This window comes from Trachurus trachurus (assembly GCF_905171665.1).
Source record: "Trachurus trachurus genome assembly, chromosome: 7".
Lineage (NCBI taxonomy): Eukaryota > Metazoa > Chordata > Actinopteri > Carangiformes > Carangidae > Trachurus > Trachurus trachurus.
Window position 1 is genome coordinate 25,046,810 of NC_139901.1, and position 20,365 is coordinate 25,067,174.

Consider the following 20,365-nt stretch of genomic DNA (forward strand, 5'->3'; position numbering starts at 1 on the left):
TTTTTGTGTTAGGCACCGAGGTCACGACCTGTCCTCGGAGGATAAAGCTGTGGCTGCCTCACAGTGGGAACACTCCCACTTGTTTTCCTGGTTAATTGCAGTGTTCCCTTTTTTTTACCACAAGCGCAGCAGTTTTGATGACGACCGTCCGTGTGAAAACCTTACATCCACTCTGGTTTTGTCCCTCGGTAGCTATTTGAAAACGACTCCTCCTCAATCCCAAGACTTCGGACTCTATTTCCTGTCCAGTTCTCTGCCCATAAAGTGGTCTGTGATAGTTTTTTATTAGTTTCTACTTATAGAGTTATGTTTTATGGGTCAGCAGATTATTCTAGTGGATAGTGGCATATATGATCTAGATTTTCTTCTCCACCTCCTCATGAATGGATGTTTTTCTTTCTGCTTCCCAACATTTAGTAATGATAAAAACTGGAGGCCTTTGGCAGCCGGTTAGAGGGGAGCTACACTCAGTGGATGATAGCTGAGCCTGGCCCGGAGAAAAGGGCCATTGTGTCAACACTTTGGCTTTTATTGGTCCTCGGAGACATGAAGGCCCAGGTTCTGGCCCCAGCTCGACATGTTATTGATGGATGGGTCTGTAGCGTTCGGCCAGAGGGGCTGCATAAAAATGAAGGTGGAGTGAAGTGAGTTCTGGGATGCATAATACTACCTCAGTAAGTAATCTTTAGTCCGCTGGGGTTATGTAGTTAGAAATTCAATCCCCTGTTACATTCATAGATGTCTGTTTCTTGTGTTGGCCTCAGATGGATGCGAAGCCAAGAAAAGGGAACCACTGAATTCCACATCCTACTTAAATATCCACATGGCTCGCCGTGAATTTTTCAGCACTTTAAATAAAGCAGCTGCTCTGCTGATGCTCATTCATGGCCACTTCACTAAGTTGCATCGTGCCTTTTTTTCTTTTCCTTTCACCTTTATTGCCGAGGAGCTGGCCCATTGTTCGAGTTGTAGAGAAGACCGCCGCCGCCGCCGCTGCTGCTGCTGCAGTTCTCCATCTAGCAGCGCGCCGTTTCTTCAAGAACGACAACAGCTCAGGCAGGGGACGTGTGAGATGGTTGCGTGACCTTGTGACACTTGTTAAAGTGATAGAGAGCCTTTAATTAACCAAAAGGTCAGAATTGTCTGTCACACATTGTCAGCTCATCCAAGTACAGAGAAACTCAAAATAGATTCCTGACGTCAGCCGTGAGTGGAAATACATACAACAACGGCAGGTTGCGTTTTCTGGCAAAACATGTGGAAAACAAGAGGGCATAATTAAAGGAGGGTTATAGTGGCAGGAGTTAACGTATGAAAAAAAAAAAAAGTAATTAAGGACAGAATGATGTAAAAACCTGCCTCTGTCAAGCTGAGATTGTTTCTCGGCGTGCAGCCCTCGGGGCGACTACATAGAAACTGTATGACAGCAAACGGTTGTCAAGACTGGCACTCTACATTTGGACTTTAGAGAGGAAGAGTGCACAAGGTGAGATGAGCTTTAGTAGGTGTTGACACTTCCACGCACACATGCAGATGCTTAAATTTACAGCAAAAATAGTTGGCTAATTAAGAAAGTTAGACCTCCAAACACCCTTCAGTGTGATCACAGATTTAATGAGACATTAATGGAGATGTCTTCCTGCACATTGCCTCCCTGTTCGCCGGAAGAGAGAAGAGAGAGGAAGGGGAAAAAGTGATCTGTTTGGTTTTTAATGAGTCGGAGAGCTGGGGTTTGTCACTGCATCTGTAGTGGTGGCAGGGTTTTCACAATGAATAAGTCAAATATCAGTCTCCCTCCGCGAAGGCAGCAGTGTTATTACAGCGCAGAGCAAGGCAGCGGGAGCCCTGCGTCCATTTGTGTTATAATTCATGACACGTGGGTCTCAAGTCAAGTGCATGCTGGGAATCTGTTGTACCTCTTCATCAAGCATTTATACCTCAAAGAAATTATGCATCTTTTCCGAGCCTTGTTTAGTAAAGCTTTTAATAATTAAAAAGCTTTTTCTTTTTTTTTCTTTTAAACCAATAACAACTTCATTTCCTTTCAGATTTTCCTGATGACTCGAGAAAAGTCGTTTTTTTTAGTGCATTCATTCCCTTTTGAACTCCGTCTCAGCAGGGAGAATTTAAACAAGGAGTTAATTTTTTTTCAGTGTTTTCTTTTCTTTATGGGGGATTACCTCAATTAAAATCTACGGGATCAGCTCCTGCTGGGAGTTTTATCCTTTCTGCAGGCAGCCTCCTTTTTATAGGCTCAAGCAAAGGGAGCGTGTTCCAACAAGTGCTTGAATCTTTGTGAAGGGGTACAGGGCATGTCAGTCACCAGCAGTAGGCATATACGTATGTGACTGAGGGTCAGGATGCAGAACAGGCTTTTTTTTTCTTCTTTTTACTCCTCCTGCCAGCTCTGTAATATCTATTTTAAAACCCAGGCTTAGTTTGCTGAATGGTCTTTCAGTAAAAAAAAAAAAAAAAAGAAGAAGAAGAAGGAAAGCTTGGCTAACACTGAGATCAACTCTGCTGTTTCCTTCACAGTGCAAGGAGAGGGCACAAAGGAGGGACCCACCTGCATGGACAAGAACCATGGCTGTGCACACATCTGCAGGGAAACGCAGAAGGGTGGCATCTCCTGCGAGTGCCGACCTGGATTCCAGCTCACCCGTAACATGAAGGACTGCAAATGTAAGTCCTCTCAACAACAGTGAGACTCACACATACACACAAACACACACAAACACACATACACCCACATCCAGGGAGGATTCATAGACTCCTCATGAAAAGGTGATCGGGGTTGCAATCCTGTCGATGATGGATAATTACGCTCATTCCACAAATGCCTTCCAACAGATTTGAAGTAGGTTACTGACATTTACATTATATTACCAAGCCGAGACTAATCTTCTGAAAAGTCCACGTAAAGAAAAACATGTTTATCAAATAAGAGGAGGGGGGGAAGATCATTTACACAACCAGGGCAAGTGTGGAGGTTACTCGAAGGGGACTGCTCTGATGGACAGCGCACACTTCCTGTTGCTGTGCAACGGAGATCATCCTGTCAGAGCTGGGGCCAGGGCTGATGGGGGATTTGTCTGTGTTTGGATAAGGATTGGAGAAGTGTTATTCTATAGTTTTTCAGTGACAGCCCAGGAAAAGGGCAAAAGGCACCGGGATGGTAGGGTGCAGACAGGATGGCGGTGGAAGGCTCGTGCTCTTTTTCACTCTGTCATCACAGGTGTGTTTAAAGTGCCAAGGTTAATGCTTCCCTCACCCGCCAGCATATCAATGTATTTGCACTTAAAGATTTGCAAAGGCACACACACACACACACACACACACACACACACATGCATTGCACACATATAAACACACAGACTTAGAGCAGAGATCATACTCCTCAGAGTGAGTGAGTGAGTAGGTTCAGCCTCCCGCTCAAGGCCACCTCATCCAATGTTGGAGAGTTTAGAAATATGACCTCTCAAAATCCTCCGCAACTCTGCTGTGATTCTTCATTTACAAGGATAAAAAGATTTATCACAGCGAGTAATGCATAATTAAAGCCATGGCAGTGATTAATAGGACCAACATAGATTCACCACTTGAGGTGTTGAATATGTAAATCATAGCATAATTTCTTTTTCATACTATTGTACACGGCTTTTAACCTTAATCCAAGACTTGTTGCATGCGCCGGTTAATAAGCAATAAAAATGTTGAAAGATGTCTAGAGGTCTAATTGCCTTCAATAGCCTTTAATTCTAAATGATAATTTTGCTGACACTGGTGTCCGTAGGTGTGTGTAGGTGTAAAGACTTGAATTGTGATTTTCCTTCTTTTCTTTTTTTATCCAATCACTTGAGAACTCAAACGGACAGTATGTCTCATTGAAGCCCTGTGAAGGACAACTGAATGAAGTCTGAATTGAGCCTGCAGTATTTACGTCACAGAGCCGACGGCCAGCCGGAGAAAGAGCGTGTATCATCCTGAGATCCCAGCTGGTCACCTTTGATATATATCTCTCTATCCTCATTTCCTGTCGCCTCCCTGCTGCCCGTTTTCAAACAGAAGGCGTAAAAAAATGCACAAGAGATGCTCTCGAAAGTGTTTTTTTTTTTAATTTATCACCCTGCACGTACAGTTTATGTTATTTATGTGTCCTTTTTGATAGTGACGTGTAACTACGGTAACGGGGGATGCCAGCACATCTGCGAGGAGACGGACCACGGCCCCAAGTGTTCGTGCCACATGAAGTTCGTCCTCCACAGCGATGGAAAGACATGTGTAGGTGAGTCATCTCACCCCCGATACAAACACCAAGGGCAAGAAGTAAAAAAAAAAAAAAAAAAAAAAGCTTTGGAATGAGAAAATGTAGAAGCAGAAATGATTAACTCAGCACCAGATTTCCAACAGCAAATTCAATTAACTCTGAAATGAGGTTTATAGTGATAAAATGCAAGCTGAAAAAAAAAACAGGCCTTGTTACAGTAGCTGTTCGCCTCAGCCTTTTCTCTTGATCTGTGACATACAAGGACAAAAGGCTACCACCCACTGTGCTTTCCCTTCTGCTGCTGCTGCTGCTGCCGTTGCTGCTGCCGTTGCTGCTGCTGCTGCTGCTGCTCCAGTAACCTCTCAGTCACTGCATCTGCTTTGGCTTTTCCCTTCTCTTCCTCCTTCCTCCTCCTCCTGCTCTTCTTCCTCCTCTCGATGCAACAGCTCTTCCCTTTCCCTCTTGTCTCTCAGTCAACTTCATGCAGTCAGATACACACCTTCTATTAGCCCCTTGGGTCAATTCCTCCCACTGCTTCCCCATTGGGGATTAACTCACACACCTGCCCTAACCTTCCACTGGCATTTATCAGTGTTTGCCTCAGTTGACTTAAGTTGAGTAAAAATCATTCAGCTACTCGGGCATATTGAACTGCTCTGAAGGGCAGTTTTCCATCAAGTGAGAGACCTGCAGGCACGGAAGAGTCAATGCACAGGTCCTTGTAAATGTGTACAGATTGCGCTTAGCCATGCAGAAATGCACAAACAGGCCTTTTACTTTACCCGTCATTAATAATGTAATTAATAGTTTTCTATTTACAGCACAAACCCATTTAAACCAATTTAGCCAGTACTGTGCAATCCAGAGAGCTTGGGGTATGCCGTGCAGCTTCAGCTTGAGTTGTGTAGGACGTGTTTTTTTTTTATCGTCAGGAAGACAAACACAGCGATAGAATTAGGAGCTCCGCCTGCAGAGCAGACTGGCGAGGCGGTGGCTTGGTTTCGGTGGCTGTTAACTTTGAGAGTTTGGTTAGGGCAGTGGCTGATTAGCTCAGTGTTTCTGGATCCCCTTTATTACCACAGCCCTGATGAGAGCCAGACCTATGTCAAGGTCTGGTCAGCCAACCTGTCATTATTGCTGTGCCCTGCTAGGCCAGGGGGACACCACAAAGTTGACCGCATCCAAATTATATGTCTTAGCCTGTCTTATTCTCAAGGCAGAGCAAATGTACATTTGGTGTGCCAGATTAGGAAGCAGTCAGCCAGTTAAAATCTCTGATTTCCCCCCACAGAGTCTGGGGTTACAGTGGTGAAGGGGAAGGGCTGCTCTGCAGTCGACACTGGGGCGCTCCATCTCCCAGACACTCTATTAGCTAATAAAACCCCAATAAAACAAACAACCTGCCAAATGAACCACTGATGGGAAAGTGAGTGACAAGAACGCTGGAAGACCTTCACTAAGTCACCACCGCCGCGCTAGGATTTAAACTCTGAGGGGTTTCCACCATAACAAAAAAGAAATAGTGTCTGCGGAAACTGTTGTTTTTAAAATAACACTTCAAAAGCTGCATAGGATGAAGCCTTAGTGAGGAGGAGGAGAGGGAGACACAGGATTGGTATTGTGCCAGATTTAAATACAACAAGCTTAACCCTGTGGCAAAGAGTTATTATTGTTTTTGATAGATACGACTTGCTACAAAATGCAACCGCTACCTCTGCTCTAGAGAAAGAAATCTCACTCTTATTTATTCTAAAGCTTAAAACAAATCGCCTCTCGAGCTAAGAAATCATATTCCAATTCTAAATTAAGTTTCAGATAGTCTTAAATGTCACAAACAAGATGGAAACGGCTCGCCGGGGTTGTTGTATTTTTACGTGCTGCCTGTATAGAACGTAGCGGTGATAACCCCTGAGCCGCCGTAATCGGAAATACTACTGATGTATAGAGTGTGGATGGTATCCATAGCAACCAGACAAAGTGAAAACACCTTCCTGTTAAGCCTCACTATTGATTTAGAAAACCTTTATGATTCATTGAGTCTCTGCATAGCTCTTCCAAAAGGAACATAGCACATGATTACCAAACAGCTTTCGGGGCTCGTCAGTGGCTTTGTCGTTAGTCTGCCGGGGCTCGTTCAGTATGCTGGAGCTTCACCCTTCAATTCATCTCGCGCGGTGTTTCATATGCATTCTGCAGCATTTCCATTCATTTTGTGGTGTCTCCTCATCCAGGCTTGGTCATGCATTTTGTAATAATACACCATATGCTGCTCCGGTTGGAAGTGTTGCTTCTTTATCCTTCCTGTCTCACCTCTGTTGATACTGTGCAAACTGCAGGTGAGAATGTTAATGTGAGGAGGGCTCGTACTGCCGCCACACATGGACTGTCCTCTCTCAGACATACACATGCAAACACACGTCCGCTTTTTTTTTTTTTTTTGAAGAGATATTTGTTCAATCATAGACTCAAACTTTAGAAGTCAGATATATATGTATATATATTTTTGAACAGAAGGCCTAAATAATACATTAGGTTGATTTTTGCATATAATGTCTTTGTATCGAGCGAGTGAAGATATCAGGAAGGAGCAGCCATCATGTGGAAGCATTCATGCTGTTAGCACAGCAAATCATAAACATTCACAAATAGCAGGCAGATGCCGACATGCTCAGGAGTTCAATCATCTGAAGAGTTGGCCACACTGTGCTAGACACACACACATTCACACACACACACACACTCACACACACACACAGAGAGCAAGAGATGCATTATATAATACAAACAGAAAGCTATACAAACAACCACACAAACATACAATACATATCCAGCATGCATGCATCACATGCATGTAAACACATGTAGTCTACATGCATATGCCCATAACATAAACACGCCGCTCTCATTTCGGGTGGTCTGCACATTCACACTGGTGTCTTCAGAGGTATCTCACTGTCCTCTCGCCGCTGTCAAGCGTTCTTTGCGGATGCTGCATGTCGGGACTGGGACACGTTGGCAGTTGATGTAAACTGTGCATGCTTTGCAGGGTTGAGACATTATTGTCAGAGTTGAGAGTCGAGCATCTACATACTGTAACCTTCCTCATCCGGCACCAAAAACAAGCCCTGACCTCTGACCAGAGAGTATGTGTGTGAGGTCCAGTGCTTGAAAGTGAATTTTATTTTGAAATGGAAATTGTGCAGGAATAAACAAGAAGGTTCTTACTACTTTAAAAAGGCCCTTTTGATTTTGTCAGTGCTCTTACCTAATAATACCCAGCCCTTCTCCTCAGCTGTATCATGGGTGAATGTACACAGTCTATGTATTATTATTATTATTATTATTATACATAGAGCTACATTCAGTAAAATCTCTCGGAAAATCTTTGATGTGGAATTTGTTAAATTAAACTATTCAATTGAAAAAAAAGTGAATAAAAATTAAACATTGGGTGAAAAGAAAGTAGCTTTTAATGACACATTGCTGGGCCACAGACATACAAATCTAACAAGATAAGCTCTGAAGTGATCTGACCATAAAGGACATCATAACGCACACGACAAGAATCTGGCTGCCCCCTCCCCTCCTCCCCCCAGTCTCTCAGCTTGCAGCACTAACCACCTCTCACTCCGTCTGTCCCGGCTCACAGCGCTCATACTAACTAGCGAAAGCTTCATCCCTCATACAAACAGCAACACTGCACTTTGCCTTGCACCATGGTGGGATATCCGTTTGCATGACTGCATGTCGACAGGTAACACTTTTGCCTTGAAATGTCACCCTTCTTTCCAGTTAAGACGAGGTTCTGTCATCATCAGTTTGTTGTTAGCATTTGAAAAATAATCACCGCTGGGTTTTTTTTAATTCTTCTTTTGCAACAACATGATGTCATTCTCTCATGTCATTTTCACCTCCTGTGGGCAGAAATGGACAATGATGTGTTTAATTCAGGAGAGATGATCGCCTCACATCGGAGCTATCCACCTTTACTCCTAGCCTCATGATACCGTGCATGAATTTATGGGGCTGAACATCCAGTTACTCTTGTCTATGATGAAGGAGCGGTATACTACAGGTGTTTTCTTTCTTTTTCTGTTTCTGCAGCTATTTTGAAGATAAGTGGTATTTGAACACAACCTATCATATGATGGATAGGATGATGTGATCATATCTCTGCTGTCTACCACTGAGGGATGAGAGGACAACCTCAAGTGGAATAGATAGCACTGCATTAACTCTGCCTGTGTTAAAGTGTTCGTGGCTACTTCGACAGCTACGTATGTGGCTTAAACAACTGACAATGAATAGAAATTGTTCCTTCCTTCCTGCTTTTGAATTCAATAAAATCTACCTAACTTTATTACAAGAGTTGTTGTAATAAGCCTTTAAGCTTTTCATCAATTCACTGTTAGTTGCAACAGAATCGATAAAGCAGCTAAGTGCAGTTGAGTATGATACTGCATAGTATCAAAGCCACTTCTCCAGGTTGCCCTTCCATCCCATGGTTGTAGGAGGCAGAGGCATGATCACATTACTCCGTGAAAAAGACTACACCTGTAGTGTGCTGCTACTAACTCCCACAGTGGACGGAGTAACCAAAAGTCGTGCCCGTAATTCACGCAAGGTATCATGGGTAGGAGCAAGGTCAGATCAGCTCATGATTTACATAACACGCGATTGCCGTGTGGTTCAAGTGTATGTAGAACTAAAGTGGTGTTTCTACACTGTGTGCGTGCGTGTGTGTGGGTGTGCGCGTGCATGCAGGGGAGAGGAGTGTCCAGTCCCAGGCAGCCCCACAGCTGTTCCCCAATGGTAAATATATGTTCCTCTGACTCCTCTCTCTGGGGTCTGTGGGTGTGGGGAGTAGAGGAAGCTAACCTAGCTAGTAGACACTGATCACGGCCTTCCCCTCCCCACAGGGGCATCATCCTTCTGACCCTTGACCTCTGACCCCCACACCCCCCACACCCCACCTTCCTCTTCCTTCTGTGAATGCCCTCTCAATAACAAGCACTGCCCGAGTCAAACCACACCTTTTCAAAACACAGCTGCAAACAGGGAGTCCCTCACCAACATTATATAAAGAGATATAGATCTACTGTGTCTGATTTTGTCAAGATTTGACTTGTCAAAGTCGTCCGCCTCCACCAAGTGAATAATTACATTTACTCAAATGCTGTAATTAAATAAAGTGTCATGGCACTTATTTTGGATTCCACTGTATAGATGTATAGCTGTAATATGCCAGCACATGTACCTGACAGCTGGAGTTTCTATTCAGATTAATGCTTTACATTAAAAACATATGTTATTAAAGATTAAAGTCTTTTTTTTCAGGCCTTACAGTACAGTAAAAGCGTGTGTGTTAGAAGTTGTTAGCTGCTCCACCAAAGAGACATCTCCCCTTGAAATATCTCACATGGTTTCATTTAAATAAATGATAGAATCTCAGAGAAGTGACATGACTCGATATTGAAAAAAAAAGTCCAATATGTAAGTATAGATTTGTGGTTTTTGACCTTGGCCCATTAATCATCTCACGACTCCTCGATTTATCTTGTGACCTCTTCGGAGGGGGCCTGACCCCCTGGATGGCAACCTCTCGGCACTTCCAAAACAAACGCTGCCTATACACCGATACGTCAGTGGTAATAATAAAATACTGCAATGTATAATAAGATATCGGGCAGGCACAGGGAGACTTTCATCCAGAACAAGCCCTTTTTGTTGCATTTGGCTGATGATTCTTGTGTGAGTTTGATTGCCTTTGTCAAAAATCCATAACACTGTCAATTTAACTGTGATAGGTTTTGAAAGGCAGACCAAAGACTTGGGGTTTTATTTGTGTTTTGATACAAGTGAAGAGAGCGAAATTAGCCTTGCACTCTTTCAAACACTCGACCACAGTGTTCCTAAACTCCATGGACTATTAGTTTTGGTGAGGAAGCCAATAATGTGTCCATGATTCAACACCACTTCATACAAAAAGATGAAACACACAATCCCTCTCAACTTGTTTTCTCATACACTTGTAATCTTGTGTCCTAAAACGATGAAAATAATCAGTTGCAGGGGGGGAATAAATCAATATCATCCCAGTCCAGTTTATTTTTCTGTTTGGTTGCCAAAAGTAATTTGTTTCACCACATTTGCAGTAAAACGAACAATGGAGAACGATGGAGCACATGTGAGTGAGTCAGGAGAGAGGGAGTGTGTGTGTGGGGGAGACAGAGAGGGAGGCAGTATTGAAACTTCTTGCATTTTGACAATATCACTAATGCAATTCAGCCCAATTATCAGGATGAGTTGTGTTTTAACAGCTCAGGCAAAAATGCCAGGAAAAATAAACTCATAAATCTGCGAGAATGTATCAAACCTTGATACATCAAAGAGATTTACGATTTAATTATACCATGTAAGAAACTGAGGGAGGAGGCTTGTTCTCAGAGGAGTAGCCTGTTCAAGGTAAGAGGCAAAACAGTAGTGTTTTTAAGTAACTACTTGATACAAGTGTATGTACATGAGCGCTGCGTTCCCCACATACAACAATATAAAAGCCTGACCTATTTCAGGATTTTATGCCCTAGTTTCTTAGTTAGTTTTTTTTATTTTCGTCAGAAATAGAAACATTAAAAGCGAGAGACATATTTTGCCTCCTGGTTTATCAGGTTCGTCTCCTGATTCCCTGTGTTACTGTAAAAACCAATTGTTCAACCAATGTTCACAATTTAAAAAACAAACACACAAAAAAAACAGTTTCTCATGGTTTCATTTTCTTCATTGTGTGTAGTGTATGTTATTGAGAGAGCATTCACCTCAGGCCTGCAGATAACCTCTGCACCTCCTGTGTAACTTTACTCCAGCTGCATGTTTGCTGTTTGGTCAAGGAAACAGAAAAAACTTTTTTTTTTTCACCAGTGCAAATGTATTCTCAGTGATCAACACTCAGGGAAATGCCGTCTTGTGCCTTCGTGTGAATTCTGTCCACTCGCTCCCTCTGACGTATTTTTCGTTTGCGGTCATCATAAATGGCTGCTGACAAGTTGCACTGTTGCTTGTCAACAGCTCTGAAGTAAGTCAAGTAAGTGGTGCAGCTCTGAAATCCCTCGGCTTCTGGTAAATGACGATGTTGACTGTCTGAACCCTTCTCTGCATGAAACGTATATACCCTAGTAGCAGGCTCAGGAACATTAGACCCCGACACCCTACACATCACACTGGAGAATATTTACAAAAGTCTGCCCTCCTGTTACTGTAATTGCAGAGTCCGACCTGGTTCGCGCTCTAGATGTGGCTGGTTTGCATCCAAAACACACAAACCCACACACATACCAGAGCGTGTGTCTCTCCCCTGTCTTCACAAAAACCATAATGTCAGAAATATTTCTTTGCTCTCTTAATACATGATCATTACAGTTTGGTAAGATGGCTGTCTGACTAAGCGGTTTAGAGGCATGCCCTGACACTGTCTTATCGTCTCGTCTGCCAACTGTCTCTGCTCACACTTTGCAATTATGTGAACCCACAGTGCCATACTCTCAAGCCTGGGTTGGGACGGAGGTATTAACCGGTAGCCTCACCCCCCCGTCCCACCAACACCACCACCCCCTCCCTCTGTCTCTCTCTCTCTCTCTCTCTGCCCAGTGCTCCACTGAGTTGAGTGTTCAACTTTTTGAAGGGAAAAAGGCTCAGTCCCTCTCAACACTGCTCGTAAACATCTTTTGTAAACTGCAGGAGAATCGGCAAAAGACAGAAATGCAAAATTATTCAGGTTATCCGGGGGAATGTGTCTTAAAAATCACAACACAGGAAAACTTTAGCTTCCAAAAGTTTAAACCAACCAAGACTAGTGGACAGTATAAAGTAGCTTGTAAAGGGAGGTCACAGCATGCGTCATGTAACCCAAGACAAACTTTATAGCAACATTTACAGCGTTGGCTTAGTTATTTATTTAAACTGTGTATTTGCATTTACTTGAAAATCCATCCCAGTATATTGATGCATCATGTTCAGCCTGTGGCAACAACAACATCCACTGAACTGTTTTGAGCTGTTGTCTATGAAACGGCTATAAAACATTACATTACATCACAGTAAGCACCTGTTTTCCTTTGATACATAATTCCAAACTACAGTGGAGTTTTTTTATTTTATTTGAGGGAAGGAGCTTTAGAAAGTTTCATTATGGCTGCTGCAGGCAGTGCAGTTTTAGATTTAAGTGAAGAGGATTAGGTGTTTCCCCAAAGGGATCCTCGCTGTCTATGAAGAAAAAAAAAAGAGATAGTGCAGCTGCATTCCCTCTTTAGTGCCACGTGTGAGCTGCTATCTCCCTGCCAGTATGAAGACTTTGACTCAGCTGAGCCGGCAGCCGGCCATTCGACACAAATGATGAGCTTGTGCGGGTGACCAATTGCGTTACAGCAAGTTAAAGTGATTGTTTCAGGTCACAAAAGGTTTATTTCCTGGTTTGTTTGTTTTTGTTTTTTATTCTGAAGTGTGTCAGGCTGTCTATAAAGCTGGCAAAACTATTACCACAGACATCGGGCCTCTCCGACGTTAAGAAGAGCGAATTTCTCCCGTACTGTTTGCTTCAAATGAAAGTCTCTGTGAAATTTGTCACTGTCTAGAGAAGAAACCTCCGTCATCCTATCTCGACTGACTACCTCCCTCTTTTCAAATCAGTCCAGCCAACACAGAGGCCAGGTAGCTGAAATTGCTTTTTTATCCCCAAAATGCCTGGAAGGTTTTTGTCAAAACCAGTAGAAAAAAAAAGAGGAAAAAAAAAGTGGTGGTTTTGTCTGCATCTGTCTGGAAGTCAAACCTCCGCCCTCATGACGGAGGGGAGACAGATGTCCCACAGTGCCGAGGACTTTTGGAGGTCGTAATTCACCTTGACCAAAGAGAAGCAAACATGCACACACTTACATCTCTTTACACACACACACACACAGAGAGAGAACACATTTAAATCTCTATATTTGGCTGTGTTATAATATTTCTGTCTCCTTTCATTATTCACAAACACCTTTTCCATTCCCTCTGTGTTAATCTCACTCAGCTGCTGCATTTATTCCTGTTTTCTGTCTTTATTCCCTCTTCATCCCTCCCCACCACTGAACACCTGAAACCCTGCTGTGCTTCTTATTTCTGTCTCCTGTTGACACCAAAAAGGGGGAATGCTGTATATTATAGTGTGTCTTCTAATTTTTACATCATACCAGCATGCATGTAAGCTGTTTTTCGAGTGGGAGAAAAAAAAAAAAACTAGGTCAAGACAGCATCTACTGCATATTTTTCCAGGGTTTTTATTTTTTTATTTTTTGTCTTGACTGTGAGTGCTTGCTCCCCTGCAGAGACCTGTGCAGTGAACAATGGCGGCTGTGATAGCACATGTCATGATTCAGTGACAGGAGTCCGCTGCAGCTGTCCCGTTGGCTTCACTCTACAGCCGGACCGCAAGACCTGCAAAGGTAAAGTAACAACGGTCCCCAACCGTTCACAGGCAGCGTTCAACCTGTGCATGTCCAGCTGTCGCCAGATTTAACTCCGGGCTCGTGGCGTTGCCAGGCTACCCCGGATCCATATCCACAAATATTATCATCAAGAGTTTACTCTGCTGCCAGAATCCACACTACCAGCCTCGCCAGCCTTCCAGTTTGATTTTCACTTTGTAGATAATATTGTTATTGTTTCACACCCACAGGTGCTTACTACAGTGTATTACCTACACTCTGTATCCTGTATCCCAGTAGCACCAACTTGATGCTTTGTCAGCAAAATAATTTGGTTTTCTTGACAGTTTTTTCCACTGCATCACCATCTTCTTCCGTTCTTAGTGTTGGCAGCTCATCCTCAACTCAAGTAACCTGTGCACTGTAGCAACTTTTCTATATTATGTCTTATAAAATCAATTCCAAACCATGCTGAGAATTATATTAGGAGAGGAAACAAAGGCACTACTGACTTTCATAGGGTAGATGACTTTGTAGGAGATTGAGGACAATCTGTTTTCAGACGAGCAGGGGTAGGAATCTGTGTGCTTTTTACAGCTTGTAATGTCACACTAAAAGCTCAGATGAAAGTGCGTTGGCTTACATTAGTTTGGTTTGAGAGGAGGGAAGAGGAAAACAGATCCTGGCAGCACTGGCACCAGACGACAGCGGCTTGCTGCGGGCCAGACACTTCTGAAGAGCTGAGACAAAGATGGAGCAAGGGAAGGGATTATTTTATTCCATTTCTGATGCATTTATTTCAACCAGATGATGAAGATTCCCGCAAGAGACAGATGCCTCATTTGTGACGATGATTCAGACTTAATTAGATCCGCTGCCAAACCTACCAAGGCAGAGCACCATCAAACACAGGGACCAACACATGATATGCCGACTGGGTATTGGCTACAGGAATAAAAAGTGCACAGTAATCGGAAGGAGATGGACAGCGATGATTTAGAGGTCTTACTGGTAAAAGGCTTTATTATGTGAGAGCTGCAGCACATTACAGTGACACGCAAGCTGATTTTAGCACCAGTTAAGGAAATCCAATAGTCGTTTTATGAAAGTGTCTCATGCCAGCCAAACACATAATCATCCTATTTTGGATTATTCTAATCTGCACCACTGGCGCGACAATCTGACTATCTGTTCTGTTCTTCCCCACCGTTCACATTTAATAGCTACTCATGAACTTCTGTTAAAGTTGCCAGAGTCAATATCTTTATATTAACAATAGAAAACAAAAGTACTGCAACAGCTCAACTTCACGGCTTTGATTAGCTCTCAGTGTTTTTATAATATTGTTTTTTCTTTGGCAGGAAAAGGTGTAATAAACTTATTTTACTGTCTGCTCTAAGCATTTAGCAGCTAATGGTGCGTGTGGGGACCAAAAACCGAGCTAAAAGCCACATGACTCAAAATTAACGCCAATGTTGCTCTGCAAAAGCAGCTACTACAGGTTTAACTTTTCCCTTTCTCTCCAGTTTTTTATTTCGTGTCGTGTTCAGTCTTCTTTGTGACTTTCTGTGTCCGCAGACATCGACGAGTGCCGCATGAACAACGGCGGGTGCGACCACGTGTGTCGAAACACGGTGGGCAGCTTTGAGTGCAGCTGTAAGAAAGGCTACAAGCTGCTGACCAATGAGAGAACGTGTCAAGGTAGGAAGCCCATTGGACGACCTTTTTCACACTTTTTATAAAGCAACTTTTTCCTGTGGACTAGCACCTGAAAGCACCACCCAGAGCACCTCCTGTTAAGCAGAGCAAAATATAGATTTTAACACACAATGGTAAACCAGTGCATGTTTCTCCTAGTGACGCAAAAATAAGCTTCCCCTCCCCTGGACTGCAGAGAAGCCAAACCAGGCCTCTCCGGCTTGTTTGTCTGTTATATTTGGTGGCAGCCATCACTCAGCAGGAGCTGGGGGGACTAGCTGCAGAACAAATAAAGAGTTTGCCATGGCCGAACACAGGTGTGGGGAATTAAAGCTCCGGCTCTAAAACCTCTGGTTCTTGAAAGCATCAAGCCACTACAGAAACATCTGGTGAAAGAAGAGCAGCCGACTAGAACTGCAGAGCCGAGTTCAGTCTCTCCCCGGGTGGAAAAACAGATGACACGCTATATATTTTTTTTCTTTTATTATTCTCTTTTCTTTATTGATGTGGTCAATCAATATCCAGCCTGTTACACATCAATGTCGTGCGATGGGTTTTGAATCGCTGCACTGAATTACACCACTCTATACACAATACACAAACATCCTATGTGGTCAGTGAAAACATACACTATGTCACTGTGCTTTGCAGCAACTTTTCTTGTCACTTTGAATCTATTTTCGGTCGGGATGCTACTCTCTCATTATTCGGAGCCGAACAATTCAAAGTTCATTTTGCTAAAACAGTGCAGATAAGTGAGAAAATCTGGTCTGTGCATGCGGGAATGTAAGTCACGGCCTGTTTTCTGTGGCACTATGCCTTCCATGTGGTGTTTGGGTGCACGGGGGGGGGGGGGGGGGGGGGGGGGGCAACTGTGGAACAGTGTTGTCCTTTTGGTGTTGTGTGTTTTGTCTGGAGAGAAAGGCCGTGATAAAGCTCACCTTCCCTTTGAGTGAGGTGCTGCCAGGCTCACACACTCCACTCACCACTGAGTCACCGGTCTGCTCCTTATCCTCTTTCTCTCATTCCTGTCATTTTTCTCACCCATGGAGTGAGAGATGGGCACAATAAGAGCAGAACGCCTCTCAGTAGAGGTTAATCTTTACCCTTTAATGAAAACTCCTCTGATTGATGCCGCTGCGTTTTTAACGGCTGATGTTAGTATGCAAATCTGTAATTAAGGTGGTGATCCAGGGATTTAGTGTTTCACTTTCATGAACTTTGGGAGATTCACAAGAGACAGACACTAAAAATGTTCAATATTAAAGCAGCAGAGGCTCTGATATCCTGACATTTAATCCATACGTGAGGCAAACTCGGGAACCGGCATTTCCCATAATGCAACGATGAATCAGGAACCAACGAAGCAAGATAACAGGGATACACTGATCTTTTTTCCTTTTTTTTTCAAACTGGACATCTATAAGCAAGATCTGCCAATCCATAGCTGATCAATGGGCATAAACCTCCCGTTATACTAAAGGTCAACATCATGAGTCACTAAAACATAAACATTCAATGAAAATGCACCCACTTTAATGCTTTTTATAAAAAGTTCTGGTTGCATTGTAAATCCCTGAAATGTACAAGATCTGCAAAAGAATAGTTATAATTTAATTTACCTTTAATTTAAATTGAAGATCAATCTATATTCATCTATTTTAATCGTATAATGTATGCATGAAGAAGGCCTTACATCTGTGTTTCTTCCTCTCTATCTTCTGTACCTGATCATGTTGTGTTGCTTGTGAACTCGCTGTGCCCACGCTCCTGAACGCATCAGCGAGTGAGACGAGCAGGTGACAGCTGGATCTTGTCTGCCTTGGAAAATGGTGACGTCTGATGGACATTTATTTAGAGTGTCCGTCCCGAGATATAACCACACACACACATACACACACGCGCGTCTTTACAAACTACTAGATAAACTCAGCTGTCTGAATCCTGGAGCTGGAACCAACAACGTCTCTCTTTTATTCACACTGTCACCTGAACACCGAATGCTGTTCTGACCCGACACCCTGAGGTGATCGGTGCCGTTCCTATAAAGACAATCTCACACTGTTTGTGCTGAAATGCAAAAATGTTAAAGTTTGTACGGCAGCTTTTATGCAATTCTCACTGACTTCAATATAACCCTATGACTTCAGTATGACATTATCCAAGTTATTTTCTCGGTGCTGCTGCAGAGCCTCAGATGATGTTATATATCTGTTTTCACAGCCTGATTCTCATGTGTGAAAAATCCTAAATTTCTCAGACGTACCTGTGTTTTTCAGAGGATTTATATAAACAATACAAAGTACACCGAGGCCATCCTGCATTTCACTGGGGAGCAGAAATCCAGAGCGGGGCGACCCAGGAGATTAAGTGCACCTGCATTAACTGCACCACCACCACCACCATACAGTAGTTTTATTAATAGGTGCCGGTGGTGTTTTAGTTTGACACTTTTAGTGAGACGTTTGCTGTCTCTGCGAGGTGTTGAGATTTGTAAACTGAACTCTGGGTTTATCTTGGTTTAAACAGTCATGGTGTTTCCCTGCTGTCAGTGGACCATGGCCCATGAGTCAGGATGGGACATGTCTGCTGAGCCCCTGTCAGCATTCCTCCACCCTCAACACCCTCCAAAGTCTCCTTCATCTCCTTCTCACTCCTAATCCACATGAGGGCACTCAGGGAGAGATGTGGATCAGACCTCATGTTTTCTCTCCAGAGGGAACATCTCTTATCTGTTCTGTATAAACAACAGTGGCCTTTTCTTAATTTAAGTCAAACCCATTTACCTCCCTAGAATTTTATTTTGGGAGGAGATTGAAGCGATGAGAGAAAAGAGATTAAATAATTGATGGAAACTCTTGATTTTTGATTTCCATCTTAGTCTCTCTGTCTTTAGACGGAGCTGGGCAACAATACGACTGCTCTCACTTAATCTTTCCATGGTCCCCAGCACGTACTTCACCTCATGATGCAGTCTCTGTGCCCACTGCATACTTCACCTTAGATGCTTGGTAAATAAGGGTTGTAGGAGTCCCAGATGGCTTCACACATCCACTCTGTAGTGTGGCGCAACAGAAAACGATATAATGATAAGTTGCAGATCGACTTCTGGCGTCTTTTAGGGGGGTAAACTCGGTCACCACGCCTAATTCCCAGAGGTTTTTTTTTAAAAATGCTCCCTGCGTAGTTTATACTTAATGCGCCTGAAACAATCACTTTCACACACACAATGCCTCGTCTCCGCCTTGTGCCAGTTCAGGCTGCGCTCTACTGCTGCAGTGGATCTCAAATAGCAAAGAGTTTTAAAAGTTTAAAGCCTTTTTTGCGGTCACTTTTTTGACCTCTCACTCTGGAATGAGTGTATCAGGTTCAGAAAAGTTGAAACAGTATTTGATTTGTAAAATGTCCAACCTAAATTGTGTTTATTTTTTGTAAGACAGGCTCAATTTGTCCAGATGATTTGTCGAGTTCATTGAATGCACCAATGAAACAATCCTTCAAACATCAAACCTGTGGCTCTCCTCCAGAGCTTTTGTGCTTCTCTGTAAACCGATCACTTAATAAGCTTTTAATCTCAGCACTTTTTTTTTCTCCCCCGTCTGTTTTTGGTGTTTTGCCAAGAATTAACCTCAATGACTGTTTCTACTGATCTGCAAAGAGTTCAGCTCCCACTGTCTGTGAAAGGATTACTCCTGGTGTGAATATGTGCATGCAAGATTTGCGCAGACATTTATCAGTCTGTCTTCTTGGTTTTCTTCAAGGTAACCCATTATTTGACTGAACTCCTGTAATTGCTGTGAAATACCTGTGTCATCTGTTTGATGGTGGCTGGCGCTGCCTCATAACCCAGAGGAGCTTCAGCTGTAGTGGATGAAAGCATGATATTCCTGGGAAAATCCTCAGAACCTTTTTTTCCCCCTCAAAATTAGCCAATTAGACATCTAGCATAGTTGTAGCACATCTCCATTTTCTCCCAGCATGCGTTGCCTGGGCTTGACACAGATTATTGCTGACATTAAAGGAAACTTTGATCGCAATAAAACCAAATGTCATTCATATCCTGTAGTTTCATGTATCAATGGACTTTGAGCCTCTGCCATTTGAGTAACTTATACAGTACAGATGCACATAAGGAGGAACAGAGAAGCTCAGTGAGATAAGACAAGCTGCTGCTGCCACGTAGGATGGAGCTGTTGCAATGTGGATTTCCAGGTGTGACGACGAGGGCTGACAGAAGGAGCAGGGGCTGAACACAGGTTCTTCTTTATCTGCATTCATACTGTGACATATTTATCTCAATTATTTTTTTTTATGATTTCTCACTGTATGGTAAGAATTATAGAGGAAGAAGTCAGATCGGGGGCTTTCCAATCTTCCCCGGGTCCATTATATTGTGGTTAAGAAAGGGACAGGGAAAGCGATTGGCAGATTGTGTGTAGGAGAGTTTCCTCTGACTCCTGCTGTGGCCACTTATTATTTCAAAAAATACCTTGAAAAGTCAATTTCACTGCATCGAAATGGGAAACTGCATGACTCCAGGAGGTCAATGACTATACCAGGCACCGAATGGAAGACGTCGTCTTTTCAGGAGACGCTTTTGTTGTTGTTGTTGTTGTTGTTGTGGTGGTGGTGACATGTGATTTGACCCATTGCAATTCATGACAATAAATGCAACACAAAAATGAAAACAGGAAAATATGCCATGATAACGGCTTTTTTTTTTCTTTCTTTGAAAATTGAAAAATCTTTTTTTTTCCCTTTTTCTTCTGTCATTTGTTGAACAGTTTGAGAGGTTTCTAACCACATGTCTTTCTGTCTCTCACAGACATCGACGAATGCTCTTTTGACCGAGCCTGTGACCACTTCTGTGTCAACTCTGCCGGCAGTTTCCAGTGTCTCTGTCACAAAGGCTACGTCCTCTACGGCCTGGCACACTGCGGAGGTGAGA

The 20,365-nt window shown here is 43.1% G+C and overlaps 1 protein-coding gene across 2 annotated transcripts in view; it reads left to right on the plus strand.

Moving 5' to 3' along the window:
- The window catches only part of scube3 (signal peptide, CUB domain, EGF-like 3), a 71,763-nt gene that overhangs the window by 37,532 nt on the left and 13,866 nt on the right, over window positions 1–20,365 (plus strand). The window contains exons 5-10 of one of the 2 annotated variants that reach the window (XM_083975549.1): window positions 2,536–2,682; window positions 4,169–4,285; window positions 9,032–9,079; window positions 13,621–13,737; window positions 15,298–15,420; window positions 20,243–20,359. In XM_083975549.1, coding sequence (XP_083831675.1) covers window positions 2,536–2,682; window positions 4,169–4,285; window positions 9,032–9,079; window positions 13,621–13,737; window positions 15,298–15,420; window positions 20,243–20,359 — 669 coding nt within the window. The remainder of the gene's footprint in view (window positions 1–2,535; window positions 2,683–4,168; window positions 4,286–9,031; window positions 9,080–13,620; window positions 13,738–15,297; window positions 15,421–20,242; window positions 20,360–20,365) is intronic. The other variant, XM_083975550.1, reaches the window with a different exon arrangement.